This window comes from Amblyomma mixtum, chromosome 5 (genome assembly GCF_055824585.1).
Source record: "Amblyomma mixtum isolate Tamu chromosome 5, ASM5582458v1, whole genome shotgun sequence".
NCBI classification, from domain to species: domain Eukaryota; kingdom Metazoa; phylum Arthropoda; class Arachnida; order Ixodida; family Ixodidae; genus Amblyomma; species Amblyomma mixtum.
The window spans coordinates 71735727-71759254 of NC_143016.1; the positions used below are offsets into that span (position 1 = coordinate 71735727).

Here is a 23528-nt window from a genome sequence, read left to right on the forward strand (position 1 = left end):
AAGACATGACTTATTCAATAATAAAAAAATGCGCGCGTGTCGTCTTCGTTTCCCGAAGCCTGTCTATGATCCACCCCAACTGGAGTGGGTGACCTGCGTTTGGGAGTAGTAGCAATAATCTAGCGGAACGGCCATGGCAGTTCTGTCCCAACACGTCGGCTTAAAAAAGATAACGAACGGTGCGCAGGGCGCCAATCACGAAGCACGGCCTTGTTTGTTCTCATAGAAGGCAATTTTATGCGAAGCATATTACAATAGGTAACCCAAGCCCTTCGTGACGGTTACACGCCGTGCACACCACGTGACACAATGACGTCACGACAGATGAGAGACGGGGCTCCAACTCGTGTCGTCGCTGCGGTTGCACGCCGTGCAGACCACGTGGTATAATGACGTCACACCACGTGACACAATGACGTCACGACAGATGAGAGACCGGGCTCCAACTTGTGCCGTCGCTGCGGTTGCACGCCGTGTGAATCACGTGGTATGGTGACGTCACTCCCGCGCATTTCGAACGCGCGTTCACACTCGGTGTAGGTGAAACGCTCGCTCCACCGGGCAGGCGGACGCGGCTTCCGTGGCAATCCAGGCGCTCACCCAACGCGCGTCTCGGGGTTAGTCGGCGTTCCGCTGTAGCCATGCCGTTGTCTTCCCCCACGACGAAGGCTTCTAGCGGTTGTATTAAAATGACCAAGTATTCAACCAAGGAAAGCCATGTATTACCAAGCCTAGCCATCAATATCCTTCGCATCTGACTAGGCTTAACCTTAGCTAAGCCTCAGCCATTTTTTGTTTATTCCCTTGCGTGGTGAAATTAATGCGCTCCCCTTTGCTTCTCTTGAGGAACGCAAGGGACTTAGCGACTGCCTTCAGTGCACAAAGCAAAAATAAATAGCTTGCTCATATTAGCAGACAGTACGGAGCCGGGTGCATAGGCGACCAAGGAGAACAGCGCCTGAGTCTTAATGAGCTGCAGTCATTTTTTAACATAGGTTGCAGTGGGGAGCACTGCATTGCGCTGCGTTTGCGAGATGAAAAAAACAAAGTGACGATAGATGGCGACAAATGTTTTTTCAGAACACGCTATTTAAATGATTATTGTGATCAGATCAATAAACATGTGCGTGTCCTCATCAGACGCTCATGGAAGCCAACTTTATGCTGTAAATACAGCCGCAGGCGGCAAAGATCGTTAACTAGAACAAGTATCTGGAAACTAGAAGATTGAAAGAACCGAAAATCCATGTGACAGTGGCTCTTCTTTTATTAGTGCATCTATGGTTGTCTGTGCGGCAGACAGAAAAGAAGTCAGGACGAAGTCTTTTTTGGCTAACGACAAACGCTTAGAACAGCATTATCACCTTATATTAGGCATTCCGCGCCTTTTAAAGGCGCAATTTTCTGGACCTCTCGAGTATATCATACAGGTCAAAAAAACTAATTCAAGACAATAGAGGAGTGAGAAGCCACAAATGTGTAGATTTTACTCTTGCAACAAAAACAACCACGCCGCAACACCAAAGTCCATAAATGACAATTTTATTTCTCGCCGTGCTACTCGTTGAAAAATATTTAAAAATTAATTGCGAAATATATAAACCATATGAACGCCTGAAAAGAACAAACAAGCGTCTCTAGATTCGTAATGCTTTCCTACAGTATAATAACAGAATAAAGAAGCAAATTAGCTAATATAAGAGGGAAATATATGTTCCAAAACGCTGTAACCTCAAAGGGGATGTCTATAAGCTTTCACTGCAATACTACAAGAACTAAATATCGCAAAAAAAAATTCGAAGAAGCTGCATATACAGGATGGGGTCCTTGAACTGTCGTTGGCGGGAGGCACATCAAGCGCCGCCCTTTATTCTTCATTTATGCCGGAAGCTGCGAGTAGACGAGGTCATGATCGAGACGGTGTCAACCTGTGAGAACACAAACATGGATGCACAGAGTTAATGGTTTCTTATACAGAGGCAGAATAAATTTATTATTATTATCTTTACTATTATGATTATTAAAACCAACAATGAGTATCGTTGGTAGCCTAATATAGGTGATATTGTCCAAAAAGAGAACCCCAGCGCTTACCACGAGATAAATGCATTATAGTAATCATGACCAATTTCTCAGGATACAGCGTTTCTTGAGGTTATCTTGTGCAGCCGCAATAAAAGCGTTCACGCGTCGTATAGTAAAGTGAGTTGCGCTTATGCGATATTGCGAGTGGGTTACGAGGGACGCCGTGGAGAAGGGCTCGTAAACAAGGTTCAGGGTTAGGATTAACTGAAGTGCCCAAAAATCGCCGAACACACAGTGATTTTCGGATTAAGTTTCATTTAAAACTTGTTTCGGCCGCTTTCTTCAATATAGTGCAAAGCATATCATCTTTAACCAGCCCAGCTAACAGGCAAAGAAATTTAGATAATCATCGATGCTGAATGCACGTAATGACTTCAGTGTGCGTGTATATCGAGCGCAAGTTGTTTGTGTGTTCGGCTTCATTTTGTTACGATTCACATATTTGTGCTGCATAATTTTTAATCTTCTTTACGCATAAACCAACATAAGTGCCACATAAAAAAAAGTTCAGTTTGGAACAGCAAATGACAAAAGAGCACTCATCAGAGCAACACGATGATCGGTGAGGTGGGAGGGAGTTACAGTGAATAACAGCACGAGGAAAATGGCATGGGGAAAAAAAGCAGTGTATAAGCAGCGCGCCGTTAAAATAGCCTTATGAAAGAACAGTCCAGCTTTACGGGATCAATGTGCGAACGTGGATTAAATCGGCTAAGCGAAACCTAACTGGCAGCTGCTTAAACTCGCGCCGGTGTGTCTTGTTCGCTACATACAGAACGCTGTTTTCACTGCATACGACCTGCTTTCATATAAGACACTACAATCCATATGCGTAAAAAGTAGGGCTTCTTCACAAGGCTTTCAGTATTATAGCAGAGAAAAAAATCCCGATTAATCTGTTACAAAGAAACTTTGAGGCAGCACCAAGTCATGTACAAAAAACAAGGCGCTTGTGTTTGTGCGTGTGTCACAGTCTAACATGGAAAGCAAATGCACGTAAGTAAAACACACTTCCACGTATCAGTACAGGCTTTTGTGAAGCGGCCATTTAGCTGTGTAGGCTACCGCCGAGGCGAGTGCATGCCTTTACTTTCGAGACTGTTGATCACCTCCTTCTCGTGCGTTCATTTTATAACTCAGGGTGCCTATCCGCTAGAATTGCCGAAAGACTCACGACACACAGCAAAAAAAAGGCCTTTTTTTTATTCAAAATGTTTGCCAATAGGCATAATTAAAAAGGGAGAGAAAGTTATAAACTCAGCCACACCTGTCAGTGGCTCAGTGAGGGAGAGCTGGGCATACGAAGGAATGGGGACAGCACATATGCACTGCATACTGGTACCCCACAGCTAGATAGTGCTACAGCCAGTTATGGCTGGCGCCTCCTATGTAAATAAAATATGCATCACCATTCCACTCAGCAACAAAGCACATTCATCGAGAAATTTTTTAGACTTCGTTAATTTGGACTAGTAATTTTGGACATCACTGAAAAACCGCTAAACATTTTTTGGACCATTCAATTATCCGGGCCATTTTTCATGTCCAACCAAGCCTGAAAAATCCATCCACAGCTGTACTTGGTTGCTGGAATGCTGTTTGTGCTTGTGTTTTTTGGCGGGTCTAACTCATAAAAAAAGCCCCATTATGGCACCAGTTTACTGCCATCGACACCCAAGAGCAGGGAATGAGCACAAACACGAGCAATCAAACTTTTAAAGCTGAAACAAGGTGGCTTACGGTGAAACACGATTGTCTCACCAGCAGGAAGCTCAGTAATTTGTTGGCAGTGTTCTCGTAACAGCACTATATGCACCAGCGAAGCAGCAATGCACAACTTAGTGGCTTATCTTCGTTTCACTGATGGCCAGTGATGCCATGATTAGGGCACAGCTCATTGTGGCAAAGCCAACTTGAATATGAGGTGGGTCCATAATGATAATTGGGAGCTTTATTATTGAAAGAATAGTGCTTCTTAATCCTGTGACACCAAAAATGCCTTAACTTGAGCATAAGTTTGAAATGCACCTTTCGGAAGCGATAAATGTGTTGAGGCAAGTTCGCAACATTAGCCGCAATGCATTTCTTTTGTGTTGGAATGAACGAACAAGGTGCAACGTGGCTGTTGAAGAAGAAAGCACGGAAGCATCAGACTACCCAAAATTTTCACTGGAAAAGAAGTTTTGGTTTGTTTTATGGGGTTTAACGTCCTAAACCGACTAAGGCTATGAGAGACGCCGTAGTGGAGGGCTCCGGAAATTTCGACCACCTGGGGTTCTTTAACGTACACTGACATCGCACAGTACACGGGCCTCTAGAATTTCTCCTCCAAAGAAATTCAACTGCCCCGGTTGGGATCGAACCCGCGTCTTTCGGGCCAGCAGCCGAGCACCATAACCACTGAGCCACCGCGGCGTCATACACTTTGGCAATTACTAGACAAATAAAAGGAAATAAAGGAGGGGAGGGATGCCCCTTGCACCAATGCACAGCAGGCATTTCCAGCCAGTAGCATATCTCACCTTTCTGACGTCTGCCTCGGCTCTCGCCTCTTTTGGCTCCGTCGAATTGGCTCCTCCTATCGGCATGGCCCTTTCCCGGTCTCGTTCTCCGTGCGTCTCCTTGTCGGGAACGGCGCCGTGTCCGCACTCGGGCTTCTTTTATCCATGAGTGATTCACAACGCATTTGGAAGGATTCCTTGCATGGAGAGATAAATTATGTAGCTAGATTTTAAGTTACGAATTAAAATGTGTATGTTACAGACTTCGTCATTTCGAGGATGAACTGTACTTGCATGCAAGTAGAGGAGCTGGGAATTTTAGAAAGTAAGCAACAGGTTGGTTGCAGACCCTGCTATGGGCCCAGGCTACAGCTCTCACTGTGACGAAGCGGAAACTTAGAATTCACCACAGTTTAGAAAAACAGACAATGGCAAGGCGAGGACACTTCGTGCTGAGGTGCTGACCTCTACGAAGTTGTGTCGTCTTCCTGTCAGTCCACATCTGTTTTTGTGCACCGTAGCGATTCCAATGATGTGGATATAACTAGCCATGCAATTAGTCCGTGCTCATTCGTTCGTGATGCCAGCCTTCTCAAATCTGTTAGCTCTTCTGTGTAAGAAAAGATCCCGCCGCACAATGAATCAACTGCTGGTGACATAAGGTGTGCGTAAGAACAAACAGAAAAAAAAGAAAGAAGGGCACACAATTCAAGATCCCATAACTGCACAGCTTTTGAAGCCCGTAAAATAGGTATAATTTACAGTTATGTTAATGCCCAAAGAACAAAACTAAACAGCTTAAAATAATTCCCTAGATGACCCCCACAATCTAGCCCCAGAGGTCAAATCAGGCAAGCCAAAGGCCTTCTTGGAATACTAGAATACAAAGGCCTCTCAAGTATATCTCGAATTAACCCTGTCTTGTGCCAGCTGCGGTCGCCTTATCCCCCCCAAACTTCCTAAAGGCGCGTTCACACATGCCCAAAAATCCGGCGAGCGAAGCGCATTCGCTCGCCACAAAAACAAGGCCCTGTTCTCACTTGTTCACGCGCGGGCGAGCCGGATTTACCGCGCCGCTCCTGTTTCTCGCTTTTCCACACCGCGTCACTGCTAGCGGCATACACACATATAGTGAGAAAAGACTATAAATTTACGCTGTCTACATACCATAAGCGTATGCATGCTTTGTACGTTAAACACAGGCGCATTCTCTCTTTTAGTTCAGCCATGGTGTGGTTTAAGCGATGATAAGCAAACAAAACGTCTGAGCAACGGCGTACCTCGGACTCATGTGCCCGGTTGTTTCGCCCTAACTCCTGAAAACAGGCAGCTTCTAATTTGCGCCATCACTATGCTTGTGTTTTTAGTGGCAGTGCGTCCATCTGAGAGCCGTCATCGCAGGATCATTGCTCCCGTACCTGAGGCAGCGAAGAGCTGGTGCGGGATGAAGAGTGCACCGAACACTCCACGCTAAGGAATGCACCGGCCGAGGTGGTGGCCGTCCGAGCACGTGTTGTGCCGTGCAGAGTTTCGGCCGGTTCGTCCCACACGTGAGCCATCGCCTGGTGGACACGGCGTCTGTGGGCACCGAGTGAGGACCGTGGCTGCTCTTCTCCGGGGTCCAGGGAGTACAGACGGTGGCACCAGTACCTGCGGCTGGTACCGAAGAGAGAGAGAAAGGAAATTTTTAATGAGGAAAAGGTCGAAGGTCGGCCGGTGGCAACATGGCCCTGGCCTACTACTCCACACAGGGGAAAGGGAAGGGGAGGAAAAGGAAAGTGCGAATGAAGGTTGATGATGGCATAGTACAATGAGTTTCACGGGTGATGTCGACACACACACACACACACACACACACACACACACACACACACACACACACACACACACACACACACACACACACACACACACACACACACACACGCACGCACGCACGAACGCACGCACGCACACACACACACACACACACACACACACACACACACACACACACACACTGGCTGGCACTCCCATCGCGGTGAGTAGACGCACATAAAACTGGGGTCTGCAACACAAACACCGACACGTCATTAACCATGTAATTAGTGCACAGGCAGTCACAGACGGCTGTCCAGGCCTGTTTCACACAAAAAGTTGAGCACGGCCTTTGTCACACGGCACCAAGCAGAACGTCTCGCTCTGGCGCCCAGAAGAGTTTCCTCAGAGAGAGGGCGAGAGTCCAGCTGTTTCGCGGTCGCCTCCAATGTTCTCCTTTCAGCAGTATAGTTCGGGCACTCGCAAAGAAGGTGTCCAATTGTCTTTGGAGTGTGGCACGGTACGCAATTTGGTTTATTTGCGATGCCGATCTTGTGGAGATAGTGTTTGGTGTAGGCGACGCCAAGCCGTAACTGGTGGAGTAAAGTCCCATGACGTCGCACCACCTTACCGAAGGATAGCGTATGTGCATGTATAGAGGAAGCCCCGCTGAGGGACTGGCAATGACAACGCTCGCCTGACGGCTAGCTAACCACACACCTGTTGTCGGTACCTTGGTGGGTCTGGTCCATTTATCGCGGACTCTAAAACTGGCAGCAAAAAATTCGAGGAGGACTTATCCAACCGATGTACTAGAGCTAACTCTTCACTACTTTTTTAGGTCAACGGAGCCATACGTTTCTCATGCGTGTAAATATGCAGGTTGCTCAGTTTATACAAGTAAACAAAAACAGCCAGTACTTTTACGCGTAGACTCGTCATTTGTGTTTCCTCCTCGTCCTCGTATTTTTCTCCCTGACTGAAGCTTCCCGTGACGTCACCGTCTGTGGAAAAGCTCTATGATTTATGGGGGTTTTAACTTCCCAAAGCGACTCAGGCTGTGAGGGACGCCGTAGTGAAGGGTTCCGGAAATTTCGGCCGCCTGGTGTTCTTTAACCTGCACTGACATCGCTCAGTACATCGGCTTCTCGGCCTCATGGCTAAGATCAAAGAGTAGTGTCTATAGAGAAGAAGACCACCTGACTTCAGATTACTGAGATTTTTGCCCCAAATATCAATCACCAGAGAAAAAGAAGAAGGAGTTTTTCCAAGCTTTAAGCATTTCGATACCTGGTCTTCAGCATTGATTGCGTGTGTCGTTGCAAAACTTGGGCAGTTCGAGCACTCACAATACTCAAAAGTAGGACAGACATCCATAGCTTAAATGGGCAGTGAAGAGGATTCTGATCTCGTATTTTTACCGCGGGAACTCGATCTGCACGCTCCGAGCATAATAGAAAACTTCGAGTATTGTCCAGTAGGGCGAATTTCCCGATTAAATCGAATTAAACGTCCCGACTTCCACCTTTTTTTTATTTTAACTAAGCTTCGAAAAAGAGGTGCAGTCAGCCAGCACGTGGAATGCTTTTCAGCCAGCCGCGTGGTGCCTTGCCGCTCTACCAACGGCAGAGTGATACGTACGTAGCGATCCTCGAAAGCAAAGTGTACCCGCGTACCTTTATTTCCACAGGTTTAATTTGCGGCTACGTAGCCTGGGACACACTATTTATTGGCGGAAACCTAGAAAGTTAAATGAAAGCGAAAGCGAAGCAACCACTCGACTGGTTGACAGGAACTCCAGTGTTGACTGACTACTCCCCTTTTCGAAAGAGATTTAAAAAAAAAAGGCGGCAACCGGTTCTTTTATTCCATTTCATAGGGAAATCGGCCGTACAGGACACTATTCCGAAGTTTCTAAGATTGCTCGTAGTTTGTAGATGGAGTTCTCTCGGTAAAAAGACGATATCAAGTTTCTCTTTAGTGCACCTTTAACTGCCTTATTTACTGGGTTAATGAACTTCGGAAACTTCGAGCACGGGAATCGAGCTTCAGCTCGATTCCCGTGCTCGATGGCATAGACAACACATTTTATCTCAAACCCACCAGTATAACACCTCGCCGCGAATAATGCTGTCCAAAAGGAGGAGGACAAGAATTCAATTTCTTTTTATTTCATTACATTAAGCACCTATAAGGGGTTTAACATAAGGGATGGCTAGATTTTAGAAAAAAGACAATAAGAGGAGTTTTTTTACATTTTTAATGAAATGTAATGAGCAAGTGATGATAGCAACGTTTATTGCTGTCCATTACGTGCGATGTCAGTGCACGTTAAAGAACCCCAGGTGGTCGAAATTTCCGGAGACCTCCACTACGGCGTCTCTCATAGCCTTACTCGCTTTGGGACGTTAAACATCATAAACCAAACCAAACCATTACAACTCGCAGCATTCGGAGCGAACCCGAACCCCAACATGTTGCTACGACGATAAATACGGTAGATCGGACATACAAGATCTTTACGATGGCCGGTAAATCCAACTGCCTCTCAGCAGCCTCGCGGACAGAACCCCAGGTGGTCGAAATTTCCGGAGCCCTTCACTACGGCGTCTCTCATAGCCTTAGTCGCTTTGGGACGTTAAACCCCATAAACCAAACCAAACCATTTTTATAGGCTGTTTGCACCATCAGTATGATATGTAGTACTAATGACATTGGACCGGTGTCAGATGCAGTATTGCGTAGTTGTATCTAATCGTTTCAGCGTTCAAAAAAGGGCAGCGGTTAGAATTCGATATCAACTTGAGGTTAGTGCGTGCCTTAATAGTGGGTTGCGTGTATTAAGGCGGCAGCCATTAATGCCTCATCATTGTAAGCAGAAGTTGTGGACAAAAATGTCACGCTTTTCAATTGGTCGAAACGGTCGTGACGTCACAGCACGCGAATTTCAAACGGGGCCAATTGTACTTTGGCTAGTAACAATGCAACCAATTACAGGGATGGTACAGTGATGTTCCAAGTAAGTGAGAATGAAATGAGTTAATTGCTTAATTACCCAATAAGCCTAATTAACCTTTCTAGTCAGGTCAGATAAATAAATAAAACCGAGTAGGAAACTGGTCGAGCTCGGGAACCGAACGCCGGTCCTCGGAGTGCGAGACGAGCACGCTAACACTCCGCCATGCCAGATCGATGGTTTGGAATGAACAAAGGCGCGACTGGTGAATACGGTGTCTTCGTTCACTCCCATCTTCCTCCCTTCCGGTTACGGCGAGGTTCAGGTGTCCACCGAGGTATGCGGGTCTGATACATTCCCTTTCCTCAAAAACATATTTACCGACGAGCAAGGCGTAAAACCGAACGGCCGATGGCGTTCTGTGGACTATCTGGCAGCGTTGCAAGACACTGCCGCGTTCGACTCTTAGATGCGAAGCTTAACATCTTAACCACACATCACTGACACAAGCAGCAACACTGCTATTAAGGATTTCGCCTCACCGCACTTTAGGTCAACAAAAGTGCGGTCAACAAAGTGCCCCCTGAATTTTTACGCGAGGGAAAAGAAACTTTTCTTTAAGAGCCAAAGTACAGGGAGGGGGGGGGGGGGGGTACTCATTATGCGAGTACGTTCAGTACACGAATAAATACTGTACTGTGTAGTATTGTGGTCCATAATACAATACGCTAACCCCAGTAAAAGCAGCTTCAGAATGATCTAACAAATCTTGCCTGAGCAGAGCATAAATCACCAAAGGGTCTCACAATGTGTAGCCTGTAGAAGATATTCTCAAAATGTGTCTTGGTCTATTCTCTGATTATCTGTCATTATTGACAACCTGACTACGCCCACTACAATACAAAGGCCTCTCAAATATATCTTCAGTTAACACTGCCTTGTGCCAGCTGCGGTTTATTTTAGCGTTTTGCATATTAATTTTTACACCCAAAGTTTTGTACTGAGTATGTTTGTCATCGTTCATGCTTTTAAAATTGTCCATTGAATTTCTTAGCAAGTCAATTCATCTAAGAATAAAGGATTACTAAGGTATCGTCTATGAACTCTTATTCTGAGTTCATTGAGTTTTGGAGGCATTCTATGAATACCTTCGGTAAACACATGGCATTAAACAGATCGCGTCTCCAAGCCTGACATCTTTCTTTATTGGCAGTTATTTCATGTATAGGGATCTGTGGTGACTGTGCAGCCAATGTAGACACCTTCCACTATATTTTTGCATACCTTTTCTACACTCTGACTCTTGAATTGTGCACGGCTCCTCATAATCGGTTCCTCAAATGCTCTCTTATAATCAATGAAGGCAATTTATAGGGGCTATTACAATGAAGCAGGCTTTGGGGAATGTTTTTTCAACAAGCTTTCCAAGCGAGGAGATCTCGAATCAAGAAGCCCTTATGTTAGGTCAGACTACCCGTGCGCGACTGATGTGGAACTGGCCTCATTTATTTTTTCATTGAATATCCTCCTATCAAGTTTTTTTTTTTTCATTTCGGCTGGTTTTCCTGCCGCTAAACCTGCTAGCGGCACCCACATCAGTTTGTTCTAATTGAAAACCATGAAACACACATTTGAAATATTTTCGCCGCAGTGCCGCGATGGGTATGGTACTGATGGCTGGAAATTGTGCCATTGAAGCGGAGAAGATTTAGCATACAAATGACAGGAGGCGGCACCGCCACTCACCAGCTTTGATCCTTTACGATGATCTCTGCAACTTTCGTGGTCTTATCTGTAGGCAACAATAGACAAAAGAAGAAAGTTAATTAGACAGTGGACAAGTGAATAGCGTAATGTCGAATAAGTTAGCATACTAAGCAGAGGACACAGCTGGACAAATTTCGGATGGTGTCTCTATTTCCTGTAATTTCTGTAACAATGGCGCTGTAGTTCTCCCTTAAATTACATAGCATATTATAAGTATTTTATCTTTCCGTAAGAACAGCACAAAGAAGTAATATCTTTTGGACCACGAAAGTGTAAACAAGTTAAGCCAGGGCAGCCACAAAAACAATGTGCTTAAAGCAGAATTTGAAGGAGCTGTGAGGAATTGTAATAACGCTAACAATAGCATACGAAAAATGGATTTAGTGTAGAAGAAGTCGATTAGCAGAAGAAACTTAATTCTCAACTAAAAAAGAGGGCAGCGGAGTTGTGAATATCTTGAACACTTGTTGAAACCGATTATCTTTGTAGGTGCAGATTATACGAAAATTAGCTGCTGTTCCACTACTGCTGAACTACAAGCGGCTTGGCGTCTGTAACGCTCGGTGCGTTCCGGACACTGGATAGGCAGCGCACTCAACCTGACAGGTGGTAGTTAATGGTTGATCGCTGCAGTTTTCCCACCAAATGAACGCTGCGGCCTATTGCAAATGTGCCGCGTGTCTGCCACAACGTAATCAGCGCTAACGCATGCAGCCTAAGTCACTAATCACCCAACGTACCTATTAGCGCGATTCAGGCGTCCATTGACCAAACGAAACAGTTATGCGCACTTGATTTCCTAAATATCATCGGAGTGTAAAACGGTGTCAACTCGAACGCCGATGAATACAATGAACGCCGAAGGCCTATGGCTTCAGTTCCGCTTTTGTGGCACAACGTTGTCAATGCCAACGCATGCAGCGCACATCTGTCACTACCGTCGCGCAGCCTAAAGGACGACTGACGTGTCCACTGTACGAAGAGGGCAGTTAAGCGCCTTTCCTTTGCTTTCCAAGCTCCCGCTCCACTGGTTCGTAGCTTAAAGTGACACTAAGGTGTCCACTGTCCTAGGGGGTCAGTTTGCCTCTTTGCTTTCGAAGTTTAAGGCCTTTTGAAGGCGAAAACTAGGCACATGGCAATCCAAGCACGAGGTCCCGTGGTGAAGCTTTCGATTCAAAAGTTCTAAATACATCGAGTATCTTGAGAGCTCCGGGAATCTGCAAGAGTTTCATGGCTCCCTGATAAGGCCGCTAACACATCTAAGGGGCAGAAAGTATACAAAGATAGGTCTTAATGTATATCTAACCAGTCTCCTCTCTCCGCCCCCTACATTTAACACAATGAATATTTTTATAATCTTCCCGCAAGCTGTGGAAAGTGACAAGCGCACGAACGACACTCTTATTCATGGGTTAACTTTGGGACGCGTGTTCGCCGCCCGCCGCCGTGGTCTGAGCACTATATTCCCATTCGTCGATGGCCATTTCCCACTGCAACCGCATTACCTAGCGGAGGTAATTCAAACAGCCCACAACGATCTCAAAGTACAACACTGACGACGTTACTATACAATTCATCAGTGGCCTAGAAGGTCGGGACGTCCTTAAACCACCATTACGTTGTGCACAATATTCATTAAACAACAGCAACAGCGCTCTAAAATAAAAATTTCAAGCCGGGACTCAAAACCCTTGCCCTTTGGGTTAAGAACCAGTCGCGCTGCTCTTGGACCACCGAGCAGTTCGGTTTGCGGGCGATAAATGGAGGCCTTCATTGAGCGCCTCGCACCGTAGAGTACTCTGAAGAACGGTTAACATCTTCTACTTAATTAAGGGGAAAAATTAAAGTCACCAATGCTTGTCGCCAGTCAACAACGGCTATGCGTACGACCAACCGAAATCCCCTCGCCGCGTCATAGTGGCACCCTAGTGCCGGTGTCAGTAAACCTTGCTAAAGCCTGCCCCCGCAACTTTTGACAGGGAACAAAAAGTGAAAAGGGTTGAAAAAAAGCGAAGGCTGATGTGCTGGAAAGGTAGATTATGATAGCTGCTTTTGAGGTCATATGCCTGCAGTCCGTCATGCCCGTGCTCTCAACGACTAGCGGTGGGCAGGACCCGATGTACACGCGCCTCCTTGCGGTGGTTTCTCCATTTCGCTTTGTGATAAGATGATGATGGATGGTACACCAGCATAACTGCCAGATAACTGCATTTCTGTTATCTTACTGGCTAGCTTTAGGAAGCGCGGACTCGTAAGGTCAGGATTATTTTTGCTGGCGCTAAATACCGGCCCTGTTCACGTGAGCGGGGCTACTTCTGACGAAGTCACGTGTTCTCGCCATTGTTTTTTTGCAACATCAGGTTGTGCTCTTTGTTGCTCACTGATTGGCTCACCAATATTTGCTGGACTGCTTGCATCTATGGCGACTGGCCACGGATGGGTCGGTGGCCTGCGTGCTGCATTAGGCGCCAGCGGCGCGAACCAAGTCTCGGGAGGGATCCTGTCGTTGGTACCCCGAAGCCTCGGTGGTGATGTTACACCTCGGCAATGCCTGTCCATCGCTGCTTGCACGGGCTGAGGATTAGAAAACACATCCTTGAACATCGGCATACTTTAGGCACTTTAAATACAGGCTTCCCTGAAAGCGGCGCTTTGGAATGAGAACCTTCCAGAATGTAGGCAAATAACAGCGACTGCCGTAAGCAATGTCAACCGCCAATAAACTTGTCCTACTAATTTCCTGTTATCTTTTTGCTGCCATATTTCTAAGGACAAATATATTGTTTGTGGAGCCTGCGTAATAAAAAAAACGCGAAACATGCACACGTGTATAATGAAAGTGACAATGAAGTGCGCCATTTGGACAGGAGCTTTCCAGAATAAATAAAAACTTGTGGTTAGATGTGGATGCTTGCACGCTCCTTCATATTTGTTGTATTGCGGTGGACTGCTAAGTTTAATTTCGCTGGACTGCATTGAGGCAGCATTCAATGTCTGCTTTGATCGACACATCGTCCGCACAAGTCACGTTAATTAACTGAACGCTAGTGCGACGCGACACAATTATAGTTGTCCAAAGGGACCGTAACGAAAAAATTAACCAATACCTAGACGATGCATGTCCAGCCTGGGTTGTGGCAACATAACGAATCCGTCGAGGCGTTTGTCGTAATTTACGCATGATGTGTCATGCTTAGCCATTCACGTCGCACCCATCATGTGTGATCACGTGAGCTGACGACACCAGAAGCCACCAAATCAGCCGATGAGCTCCTGATGCTGTCGAATAACATAGGCTGTACACACCTGCACTGGCCTACTTTCTCGATATCACCACATTTCGATCCTCTCAGAACCAAATAACCATGAATCCCTGGTAATGACAGTGAACTGCCTTTCTGTGACAAACCGAGGATCTCAAGCCAGCTTTGATCCAGTACATCTTAAACATCCTTGGCGTGGAGGAAGCCTTGAAAGAGCCGCAGAGTAACGTCGCAGAAATTTTTACTCTATTTGCCTGCAATAACCGAAAGGTGGTGCGTGTTGCCGCATACCTGCGTAGTGGCTTTAGCAGCGCTGGATTGTGAGCAGGGAAAGAGCAGTGAGGCGTGACGGAGAAAGCGTGGAGCCAGGGTGATGACCAACGTGGCCGGGGCATTTTTCAACTCGCCAGTGTCCCCGTAGTCTGGTCGCCGATTTTTGTCGCACTCCTCCTTGGTGGCGTCAGACTTGACGACCGGACGTAGCATCAGCTCTCGCATGGCTCGCGTGCTGACTGGCGGCGCCCAAATGATCGCCTAAGATTATGCTTCAGTGCGGCTGCAAAAATAAACATAATTCTTAGCAGAAGAGCTTGGTGCTAACACAAAAGTCTAGTAAGTGGAGAGAACGCGCTTAAATTGAAAATTGCTTTTTGAGGAAAGGAAATGGAGGAGTAATTTTACTGCGCCGTAAAGGGAGGGAGGAAGGTGGGAGCTAAAGAAGATCGAGAGAAAGAGGTGCTGCGTTGGAGGGCTCCGGAATTATTTCGACCACCTGGGGATCTTTAACGTGCGCTGACATCGCGCAGCACACGGGGGCCGTTTGCGTTTCGCATCCATCGAAACACGGCCGCCGCGGACGGGTAAGAACCCGCGTCCGTCCATGCTCATGGTTTCCATCCGTGATCGCGGCGTCGGTCCATGCTCGCGGTGTCCGTCCTTGCGCTGGAATCGTGCCAACTGCGGCCTCACCTCCGCGCAGCGGCGCAACCTCCTCCATAATTTCCATTCCTCAAATTCATTTTCTTCACTACGACCCCTCTGTCTATACGGTGCGGTTCGTGTGTCCACCGCGACGTTTACTACGCAACGGCTTTTGGAGTCTAACAACACAAAAGCGCGATTGAGGCCTTTCCTTAAAATGATCGGGGTGTAAAACGCCAACGCCAGTGAACACAATGAACGCCGAACGCACAACGGCGACGCCAAACGGGCGCCAAACAGCTGCGCTCTAAAACTGTACAATCGAAATGAAGACCACAGTCACCAAAGACAATAAGAACCGCACATGCGGGAAGCCTGCCAAGCGCGAAGCGGTTCGGGGAATCGGTGGTGGGTCGACCACAAGGCTTTCGCCAAGCACACTTTAGAATTTCCAGTGTTTTCAGTAATTTTTTCGGCTCAGTACCTCAGCGTTTTAACTACTGACACTTTCCGATCTTAGGGGTAGCTACTTGTGCTCTCTAAATAGATACTAGAGGTGCGCAATGTAGACTGAATATGCTGGATATGTATCTAAAGGAAGAATGTTACGGGGACATTATGAAATAGGTTTAGAAAATCCACCCCTTGCATCTGGCCGGAGGTCAGCGAGGTGAGAAAGCTGTTCAGAGCATGAAACTAACATCTAAAAGACGATAAAAATCGAAAATCGGGGAGCACACGAAATTGAAAAATAAGCTGATACATGCGAGAGCCAAAACGGATGATAACATCTAAACCTACTGCAACGCACGTGGGAGGCGATGGTGACTCCGGTAGAAGACAGCTGATGAGAGCGCCAGTCGTTGCAACGTTGGCGATAGCCTTTCAATGAACCAGTACTGACCTGGAAGCATTGAAATCACTTTAGTGCTGAGCATCATGCCGTTAGTGTTGCGACTTAATGCAATAAGTGCAACATCAGAAGCGTTTCCGAGACCACTACAAGAATTACAGCTGCTGAAAGGCTTCCATGCTTCCAAGCAAACTTTACGTTCGCACGTAATGCAATGATTTGAAGGTGATCGTTTAAGGCCAAGTTTATCTGAGCTGAGGCGCTCCACGAAAACGTATTTTCAAACCCAACAAGGTGTGATAACACCCCAATGTGCCAGCGTTCTGCACTTACTACATCCTGCACCGTGACTACGTCGGGAAAATAACCATCGCAACCAGGAAACCTGCATGCAACACCTTGACACAGATCACCCTCGAATGAATTCGAACAGCTCGGTGGCCTACGCCTCACACCAGACAGAGAGTTGCCGGACGGCTCCAGAGTAATCGCATTTAGGGAACGCTGCGAAGTGCGTAATAAGGGTGCGAATAAAAAGACTCTTACTTGGCGTAGATCGTCGTGGACAGCTGCTGGAGCTCAAAAAAGGCCGGCTGCCGTGCACAAGAGGAACGCGCGAGGAACTTGGAGCCTGGGCGCGAGAAGAACGTGCTGCTCAAGCTGCCGGCGGATCAACTAGTGAGAAGAAAGGGCAGCAGGTCAAAAGAAGATAAAGGCTGAGGACATCATCATCATCATCATTATTCCACGCACTTTTTCACATATCTATACTGCACATAATTTGCAAAAAAAAAATTACACGAAAACACTTTAGAAATTTTAAATTGTGCTTGTAGAAACTTTGTGGCCAACCCAGCGCCGCTTCCCCGAACCGCCTGGCGCGTGGCGGGCTACCCGCATGTGCGGTTTTTATTGTCTCTGGCGCCCGCTTCGCGGCGTCGCCGTCGCCGTCAACGTTTTGGCCGCCGTTTCCCGTTCGATGTTCATTGCGTTCATTGACGTTGGCGTTGACGTTTTACACTCCGAACAGTGTCAGCATGGACACCAGTCCGGACCTGACGCTGAGCCGCTGTATCCGCGGCGTTACCTGGAACAGAACACAACATACACTGGGCAGTGATCATTACATTATACAAATCACTGTCCCGTACAAAGCACCCCGTCACGCAAATATAACACACAAACTCATTAACTGGGATGCCTTTCGCGCTGTACGCACCGCCCTCCCAGACACTCCCATCGCAGACATCGACGAATGGGTGCAGTCACTCAAGCATGACGTTCACCACAACACGCGAGACATTGAAACTACAACCGAAACACCTACCCTTGACACACGCCTAGCCCACCTCTGGGAGGCTTATCACAGCATCCTAGAACGCTGGAAAGGCAACAAACACAACAGAACGCTTAAGAAGCGGCTGGCCGCGCTGCAGACACAAATCCAACAGCACTCTGAGGAGCTCTGCCGATCCAACTGGGGACAGATATGTGACGGCATCGCCGGAAACCTGTCCAGCAAACGCGCATGGCAACTCCTCCGACACCTCATTGACCCCACGCGCACCAAATCAGCAACACAGCACCACGTGACACGCCTCACACATGAACACATTGACGATCCCGACACCCTTCTAGACACACTTCAAACCATGTACACATCTCCAGGCGGCCCCATACCTCTACCGCACTACACAGGACAAGCAAATCCGACACTCGACACCGACATCACGGAGACGGAAGTCAGAGCGGCACTCCTGACTCTCCGCGCCAACTCCGCATTTGGTGCAGACCAAATCACAAACTCCATGCTCCGTAATCTGGATGACCAATCGATCACCCACATTACGAAATACTTCAACCAGTGCTGGAGGGAGGGTAACCTCCCGCAGTCCTGGCGCCACGAGAAGGTAATATTCATACCTAAACCCAACAAGCCACTTACACTTCAAAACCTTCGCCCTATTTCGCTAACCTCATGCCTTGGGAAGCTCCTAGAGCATGTTGTGTTAGCGAGACTCACAAGTCACATGGCGGACAACAATCTTTACCCGCATAGCATGGTAGGATTTCGCCCCCATCTATCCGCACAGGACGCTATGCTGCAACTCTCACACGACATTTTCGACCCGCTTCTTCCGGGTCACACCAAGGCAGTCTTAGCTTTGGATCTCTCCAAAGCTTTTGATCGCATTGAACATCAGGCGATCATGACTGCTCTATCCCCCTTGAATGTGGGTGTGTGCACGTATGCCTACATTCAAGCATTCCTCACTGACCGCACAGCTGAGATACACTTCGGCCCTCTGTCTTCCCCCTCCTACACTCTTCAAAGTATCGGCACCCCTCAAGGGTCCGTCCTTTCCCCCTTTCTCTTTAACATTACCCTCATCCCCCTCGCCCGAAAATTGGCCACTATTCCCCACCTGAAGCACACTCTTTATGCCGACGATATCACCCTGTGGACCACTCACGGCAGTGACGGAGACATAGAGAATACCTTACAGGAAGCAGCCACCCTCACCCAAAATTACGCACGGACCATCGCACTGTCTTGCTCCCCAGAGAAGTCCGAACTCTTCCTCATCCGGCCTAAGAACCACCGCTGCCCCCGCTCCCCCATTGCCATTGAACTGAATGGTGACCCGGTACCTGAGGTTGGAACCCTCCGTGTATTGGGCCTGCACATCCAGAACGATGGCAAAAACACCACCACCCTCAAGAAACTCAAGCAGGTTGTAGGCGCGATATCGCACCTCATTCGCAGGGTTTCGGGACGTCATAGAGGCATGAAGGAGCGCGACCTATGTCGCCTCATTCATGCCTTTGTGCTCAGCCCTGTGCTGTACACTACCCCATACTTACACCTATCCAAACATGACATAAACGCTTTGGATGCTTTGATTCGCAAGGCATTCAAGGTAGCACTTCACCTTCCCATCAACACACGCACAGACAGATTACTAGGCCTGGGCCTCCACAATACGATCGGGGAACTGGTGGAGGCCCACCGACAGGCCCAATACATCAGGCTCACACAAACCTCCACAGGTCGGTATATCCTGGACACCCTCGGAATCAAAACACCGGCCAACGACCCAACCCTCCTCGCCATCCCACGATCCCTTCACCGAGAGCTCCTCATCAGGCCGCTCATCGAGCGTACGGCCCCCAGCCGGACGCCGTGTGGGTGGACGCTGCCTGCACGGGTGATGCTGTGGTGGACTCCTCTTTATCCGCCCTCCTCACACTACGTCTCCCTCCAGACACGTCCCCAGAGGCTGCAGAGGAAGCCGCCATTGCCCTTGCTATAACCCGCACGGAAGCCCGGTACATTTTAAGCGATTCTAAAACTGCGATTCTAAATTTTGCTCGAGGCCGAGTCCCTGCTTTTAGCATACTGGACTCGCCCGATGCCCCCCCCGCCCCGCCAAGTGGAGCTGATATGGGTGCCCGCACACTCCGGGAATCCCGGAAACGAGGCCGCCAACCTTTTAGCCCGAGGTTCTTTAAACCGGGCGCAGGTGGCCTCTGATCGGGGATTCGCGAAGGAGCGCATGCACTCATTCAGTGAGCTGACCCAGGCGCACAGAGCCTTACGCCAGCTCTACCCCCCGCCCCACCCCTCCCTAGATAACAAACACGCAACACTCTGGCGTAGACTACAGACACACACACTCCCTTCACCCCTTACCCTAGCCCATTATCATCCCTCCTTCCCCACTCCGGCATGCACTCTATGCCCAGAACCCTTCGCCTCTTCCCTCCACATCATTTCCCTCTGCCCGGCGGACCCTCCCCCGCGGGACTTAGAGAACCTCAAGACCTGGGAGGACTGGGAGACCCTGCTGCGCTCGGAGGACCCGGCCGTGCAGACCATCGCCACCGGCCGTGCTGCCAGTGTTATGGACCTTCGGAACATAAACACTTGAGTGCAGTGGGGTCGTGCGGGGACCCTGGGGCGTGCCCCGAATTCCTCTGTAAATAAAGTTCTCTCTCTCTCTCTCTCTCTCTCTCCGATCATTTTAAGGAAAGGAAGCGCGCATAACTGGTTCCCTGGGTCAGTGGTCGCCTGGATCAGGCTTTTGTTGTTGTTGTTGCGGCCGCAACAGCCGTTGCCTAGCAACCGTCGCGCACGACACCCGAACCGCACCGTACAGGAAGGCAGGAAGTGGGAGAGAAAGAAGAAAGAGTAGAAGGGGTCAAAATGAAGAAAATGAAAGTTGTTCTTGAGGAAAAGAAATCACGCAGTAACTGCCTCGCATATCTCAGTGGACACCCGTCATCTGTTTGTAGAGGAAGAAAGGAAGTGGGAGTGAAAGAAGCAACAGAAAGGGGGCCCCCGTCATGAATAAAATGAAATTGAGGAAAATTTACGGAGGAGGTTGAGCCGCTGCGCGGAGGAGAACCAACAGTTGGCTCGATTCCAGTGCAAGGACGGACGCCGCGAGCATGAACGGACGCCGCGAGCACGGACGGACACCGCGAGCATGAGCCATTAAAGGCTTTCGCCTTAAAATCAAGTGTTGTGATAGTGAGAGGTGTTTCTTTTTTGTTCTTGCTGGCGTTTAGGTCACTTTTCTTTCTTGAGTGGCAAGATCAAGAAAAGAAACAACATGCTTTCCTGCAGCAGTAGTATAAATTGTAAACATTAATTATGCACACTAATAAGGGTTGAATGGTCTTGAAATGTAGTTGGAGCCCTTAGTTCAGAGCCGCTGCGGTCGTCGCTGCCGCCCTGGCCTCTCGAAACATCTGGCATTGTATCTGGAGGTTGAAGCTGGACAGAGAGTCATCCCACTGTTCCTTTGTTCTATAAGTTTGGGGGTGAGGTAAAACTGATGCATTTCATAGAAAAGGAAACCTAACAAAAATTGCTGGCGGTTGAGCATTGCTAAGCGCGGAATATCTGAAAACTGAACTTGAATACTGGTTTTCAGGAAAGGAAATGGCGCACTAACTGTCTCACGTTTCTTAATGGGCACCCGAACCGTGCACTACAGAAGCGATAAAGGAGGCAGTGAAAGAAAAAAGGAAGAAAGAGCTGCCGTAGGGGAGGCCTCTTGAATAATTTCGACGACCTGGGGTTCTTTAACGTGCATTGACATCGCACAGCACACGGGCGCCTTTAGCGTTTCGCCTCCGTCGAAATGCGGCTTCCGCGGTCGGGTTCGAACCCGGGTACTGCTACGTAGACGTGCGCCTTAAACACACAACCACCGCGTCTGGTCAGGGAATATTGAGCGAAAGCAGGTTTTTGCAGGTGGACACCAATGCCACGCACAGTACACGACGGCGAGATTGAGGTGTCCACTGACGCAGGGAGCCAGTTGTGTGCCCCCTTTCGTGAAAATTATCGGACTCTACAACATTTTCAACGCTAACGCCAAAATTTTGTTTCGTTTTTTGAGGAAAGGACGTACGCAGTAATTGTCTCGCATATCTCGGTGGATTCCCGAATCGCGCCGTAGGGGAAGGGATGAAAGAGGGAACGAAAGAAGTGGTAATTAAAAATTGAGCAACACTTGTTGTTGGGCTAGTTGGTAATACATACTTCTGAAGGAACCAGCGCACAAAACACAACGGACAAGAAAAAGGTGGTACACGACGGACAGCGCTCCTGTCCGTCGTGTACCACCTTTTTCTTGTCCGTTGTGTTTTGTGCGCTGGTTCCTTCACAATTAAAAATTGGTTTTTGAGGAAAGGGAATCGCGCAATATCTGTCTCACATCGCGATGGGCGATTGAACCCAACACCCCCTAGAAAAAACTTCTTTAGAGGGTGTTGTTGAACCGCGCCTTAAGGCAAGGAATAAAGGAGGAAAAGAGAGAAGATAGGTCACATGGCTGACACACCTCCATCGCTCCTCCACTTGAAAGTCAAATTTCGGCACCGACATCCTTAGCTCGAATAAGCCAGTAATGCATTCGCTTTAAATGTATTTACCTGAAAAAAAGATGGTTGGTTTGGTTGGTTTATGGGGTTTAACGTCCCAAAGTGACTAAGGCTATGAGAGACGCCGTAGTGAAGGGCTCCGGAAATTTCGACCACCTGGGGTTCTTTAACGTGCACTGACATCGCACAGTACACGGGCCTCTAGAATTTCTCCTCCAAAGAAAAAAGAATCCGATAGTCGTGTGGTCGCATTTCAGTGCAGATAAAATGCTAGAGGCTCGCATACTGTGCGATGTTTGCGCACGTTAAAGAGCGCCAGGAGGTGGAAGATATCCGGAGCCCTGCACTACGCCGTCCCTCATAGCCTGAGTCGTTTTGGGACGTTAATAAACCCCATCAAGCCATAACAAACCGAAACAATTTATTCAAATTTCTTGAGAAATAATATTCTTTATTCTTGGTGGCGTCCGTCGCATGTGGTGTTGGAATAAAGATGTTCACATCTCTATGTGCACCTGAACCAGAAGGAAGGCGCATAACTCCCCTCTTGGACGAGTGGACAACTCAACAGTGCTTTAATCTAAGTGGCAATAGTGGCAGGTTCGTTGCTTAACGAGACAGTTGTTGCCCGTCGTACAAACCCGCGACACAGATCCACCTTCATCGCGCCACCCCGACGCAGCCAAACTCAACGTGTCACACACTTCGCTACTTACTGGCGTCAAGTATTTTAAGTGCCATAGCCTATCACACACATCGCACAGCTACCCAAACGGACAGACTGACGGAACGAAGAGGACAACACATGCGTTATAGCATATGCTGTCCTCATCTGTAAATCCTTGTATCTCAAGCACTAAATTTTTCTCTTGAGCAACCCACTCGCTGAAACAGCTATCCTGATTTTGTGGACCTGTCCGCTTACAAGGGGACAGGTAGAGTAAGAGGAAAAGGAGCAGTAAAGCTTTGCGGTGGGCGCACGGCTAGCGCGTGGCGATAACACTTTATCGCAAGGGTGCGACCGGACATGCGTTTCGCGCAGTGCTAACAAGTGTGCTTCAGAGGGATAAAAAATGGCCTGGCTTAGCTTATGGTTAAGCCTAGGATGCGGAGCATAGTAGTCAAAAAAATTAAACATTACCTGGCAATACCTGGTTAGCCCTTCATAGACAAGAACAACTCATGTGTTACTCTGCTTCTTCCTTTCTCGTTCTTCTCCCGTTCCCGTGGCTCTTTGTAACCTGCGCTTTGCGGTCTGGCGAGCCGCCCTCTCCCTGGCCGACATCTCGCTGCTCAACTGACTGTGTTGTTGTTGTTGTGACTGAGAGAAGGAAGAAAAGGAAATTGCACAGGCCTGCCTACTGGCTCGAGCCAAGCCACCACCGCTGCCACGTGCAGGCAGAGGAGAGTTAAAAGATCAGAGGAAAGATAACAAGGAAAGAAAAATTCAGGGGGCACTTTGACTGTCTAAAGTGCGTAGAGGCGAAAGC

At 48.1% G+C, this 23528-nt stretch overlaps 1 protein-coding gene across 6 annotated transcripts; it reads right to left on the reverse strand.

Annotated features, from left to right (window-relative positions):
- Positions 1 to 1526: 1526 nt before the first annotated feature.
- On the reverse strand, positions 1527 to 16976 carry LOC149342629 (uncharacterized). 6 transcript variants are annotated; one of them, XM_089545030.1, is made up of 7 exons: positions 16690 to 16976; positions 16102 to 16194; positions 14661 to 14925; positions 13500 to 13680; positions 11086 to 11131; positions 6005 to 6242; positions 3106 to 4742 (listed from the first exon to the last, which is right to left on the reverse strand). In XM_089545030.1, exons 3-7 carry the CDS (start codon positions 14865 to 14867, stop codon positions 4521 to 4523), a joined length of 894 nt encoding a protein of 297 aa, XP_089401156.1. In that variant the 5' UTR covers positions 14868 to 14925; positions 16102 to 16194; positions 16690 to 16976; the 3' UTR covers positions 3106 to 4520. The 6 variants fall into 6 exon arrangements, 5 of the variants coding, with proteins under 5 accessions (XP_089401157.1, XP_089401156.1, XP_089401154.1 ...); XM_089545028.1 differs by having other exon boundaries at positions 16092 to 16194; XR_016283047.1 differs by lacking the exon at positions 16690 to 16976 and adding an exon at positions 1527 to 1928 and having other exon boundaries at positions 4608 to 4783; positions 14661 to 16669.
- Positions 16977 to 23528: the final 6552 nt, after the last annotated feature.

What these genes read in the sequence shown, in the direction of transcription:
- LOC149342629 (XM_089545027.1), bottom strand. Translation starts at nt 14,867, where the DNA reads ATGCGAGAGCTGATGCTACGTCCGGTCGTCAAGTCTGACGCCACCAAG. An exon ending in ATCGTAAAGGATCAAAGCTG is followed by an intron (nt 6,243 to 11,085) that starts GTGAGTGGCGGT and finishes CTTCGGTACCAG; the next exon opens with CCGCAGGTACTGGTGCCACC. An exon ending in CCAGCTCTTCGCTGCCTCAG is followed by an intron (nt 4,743 to 6,004) that starts GTACGGGAGCAA and finishes CATGGATAAAAG; the next exon opens with AAGCCCGAGTGCGGACACGG.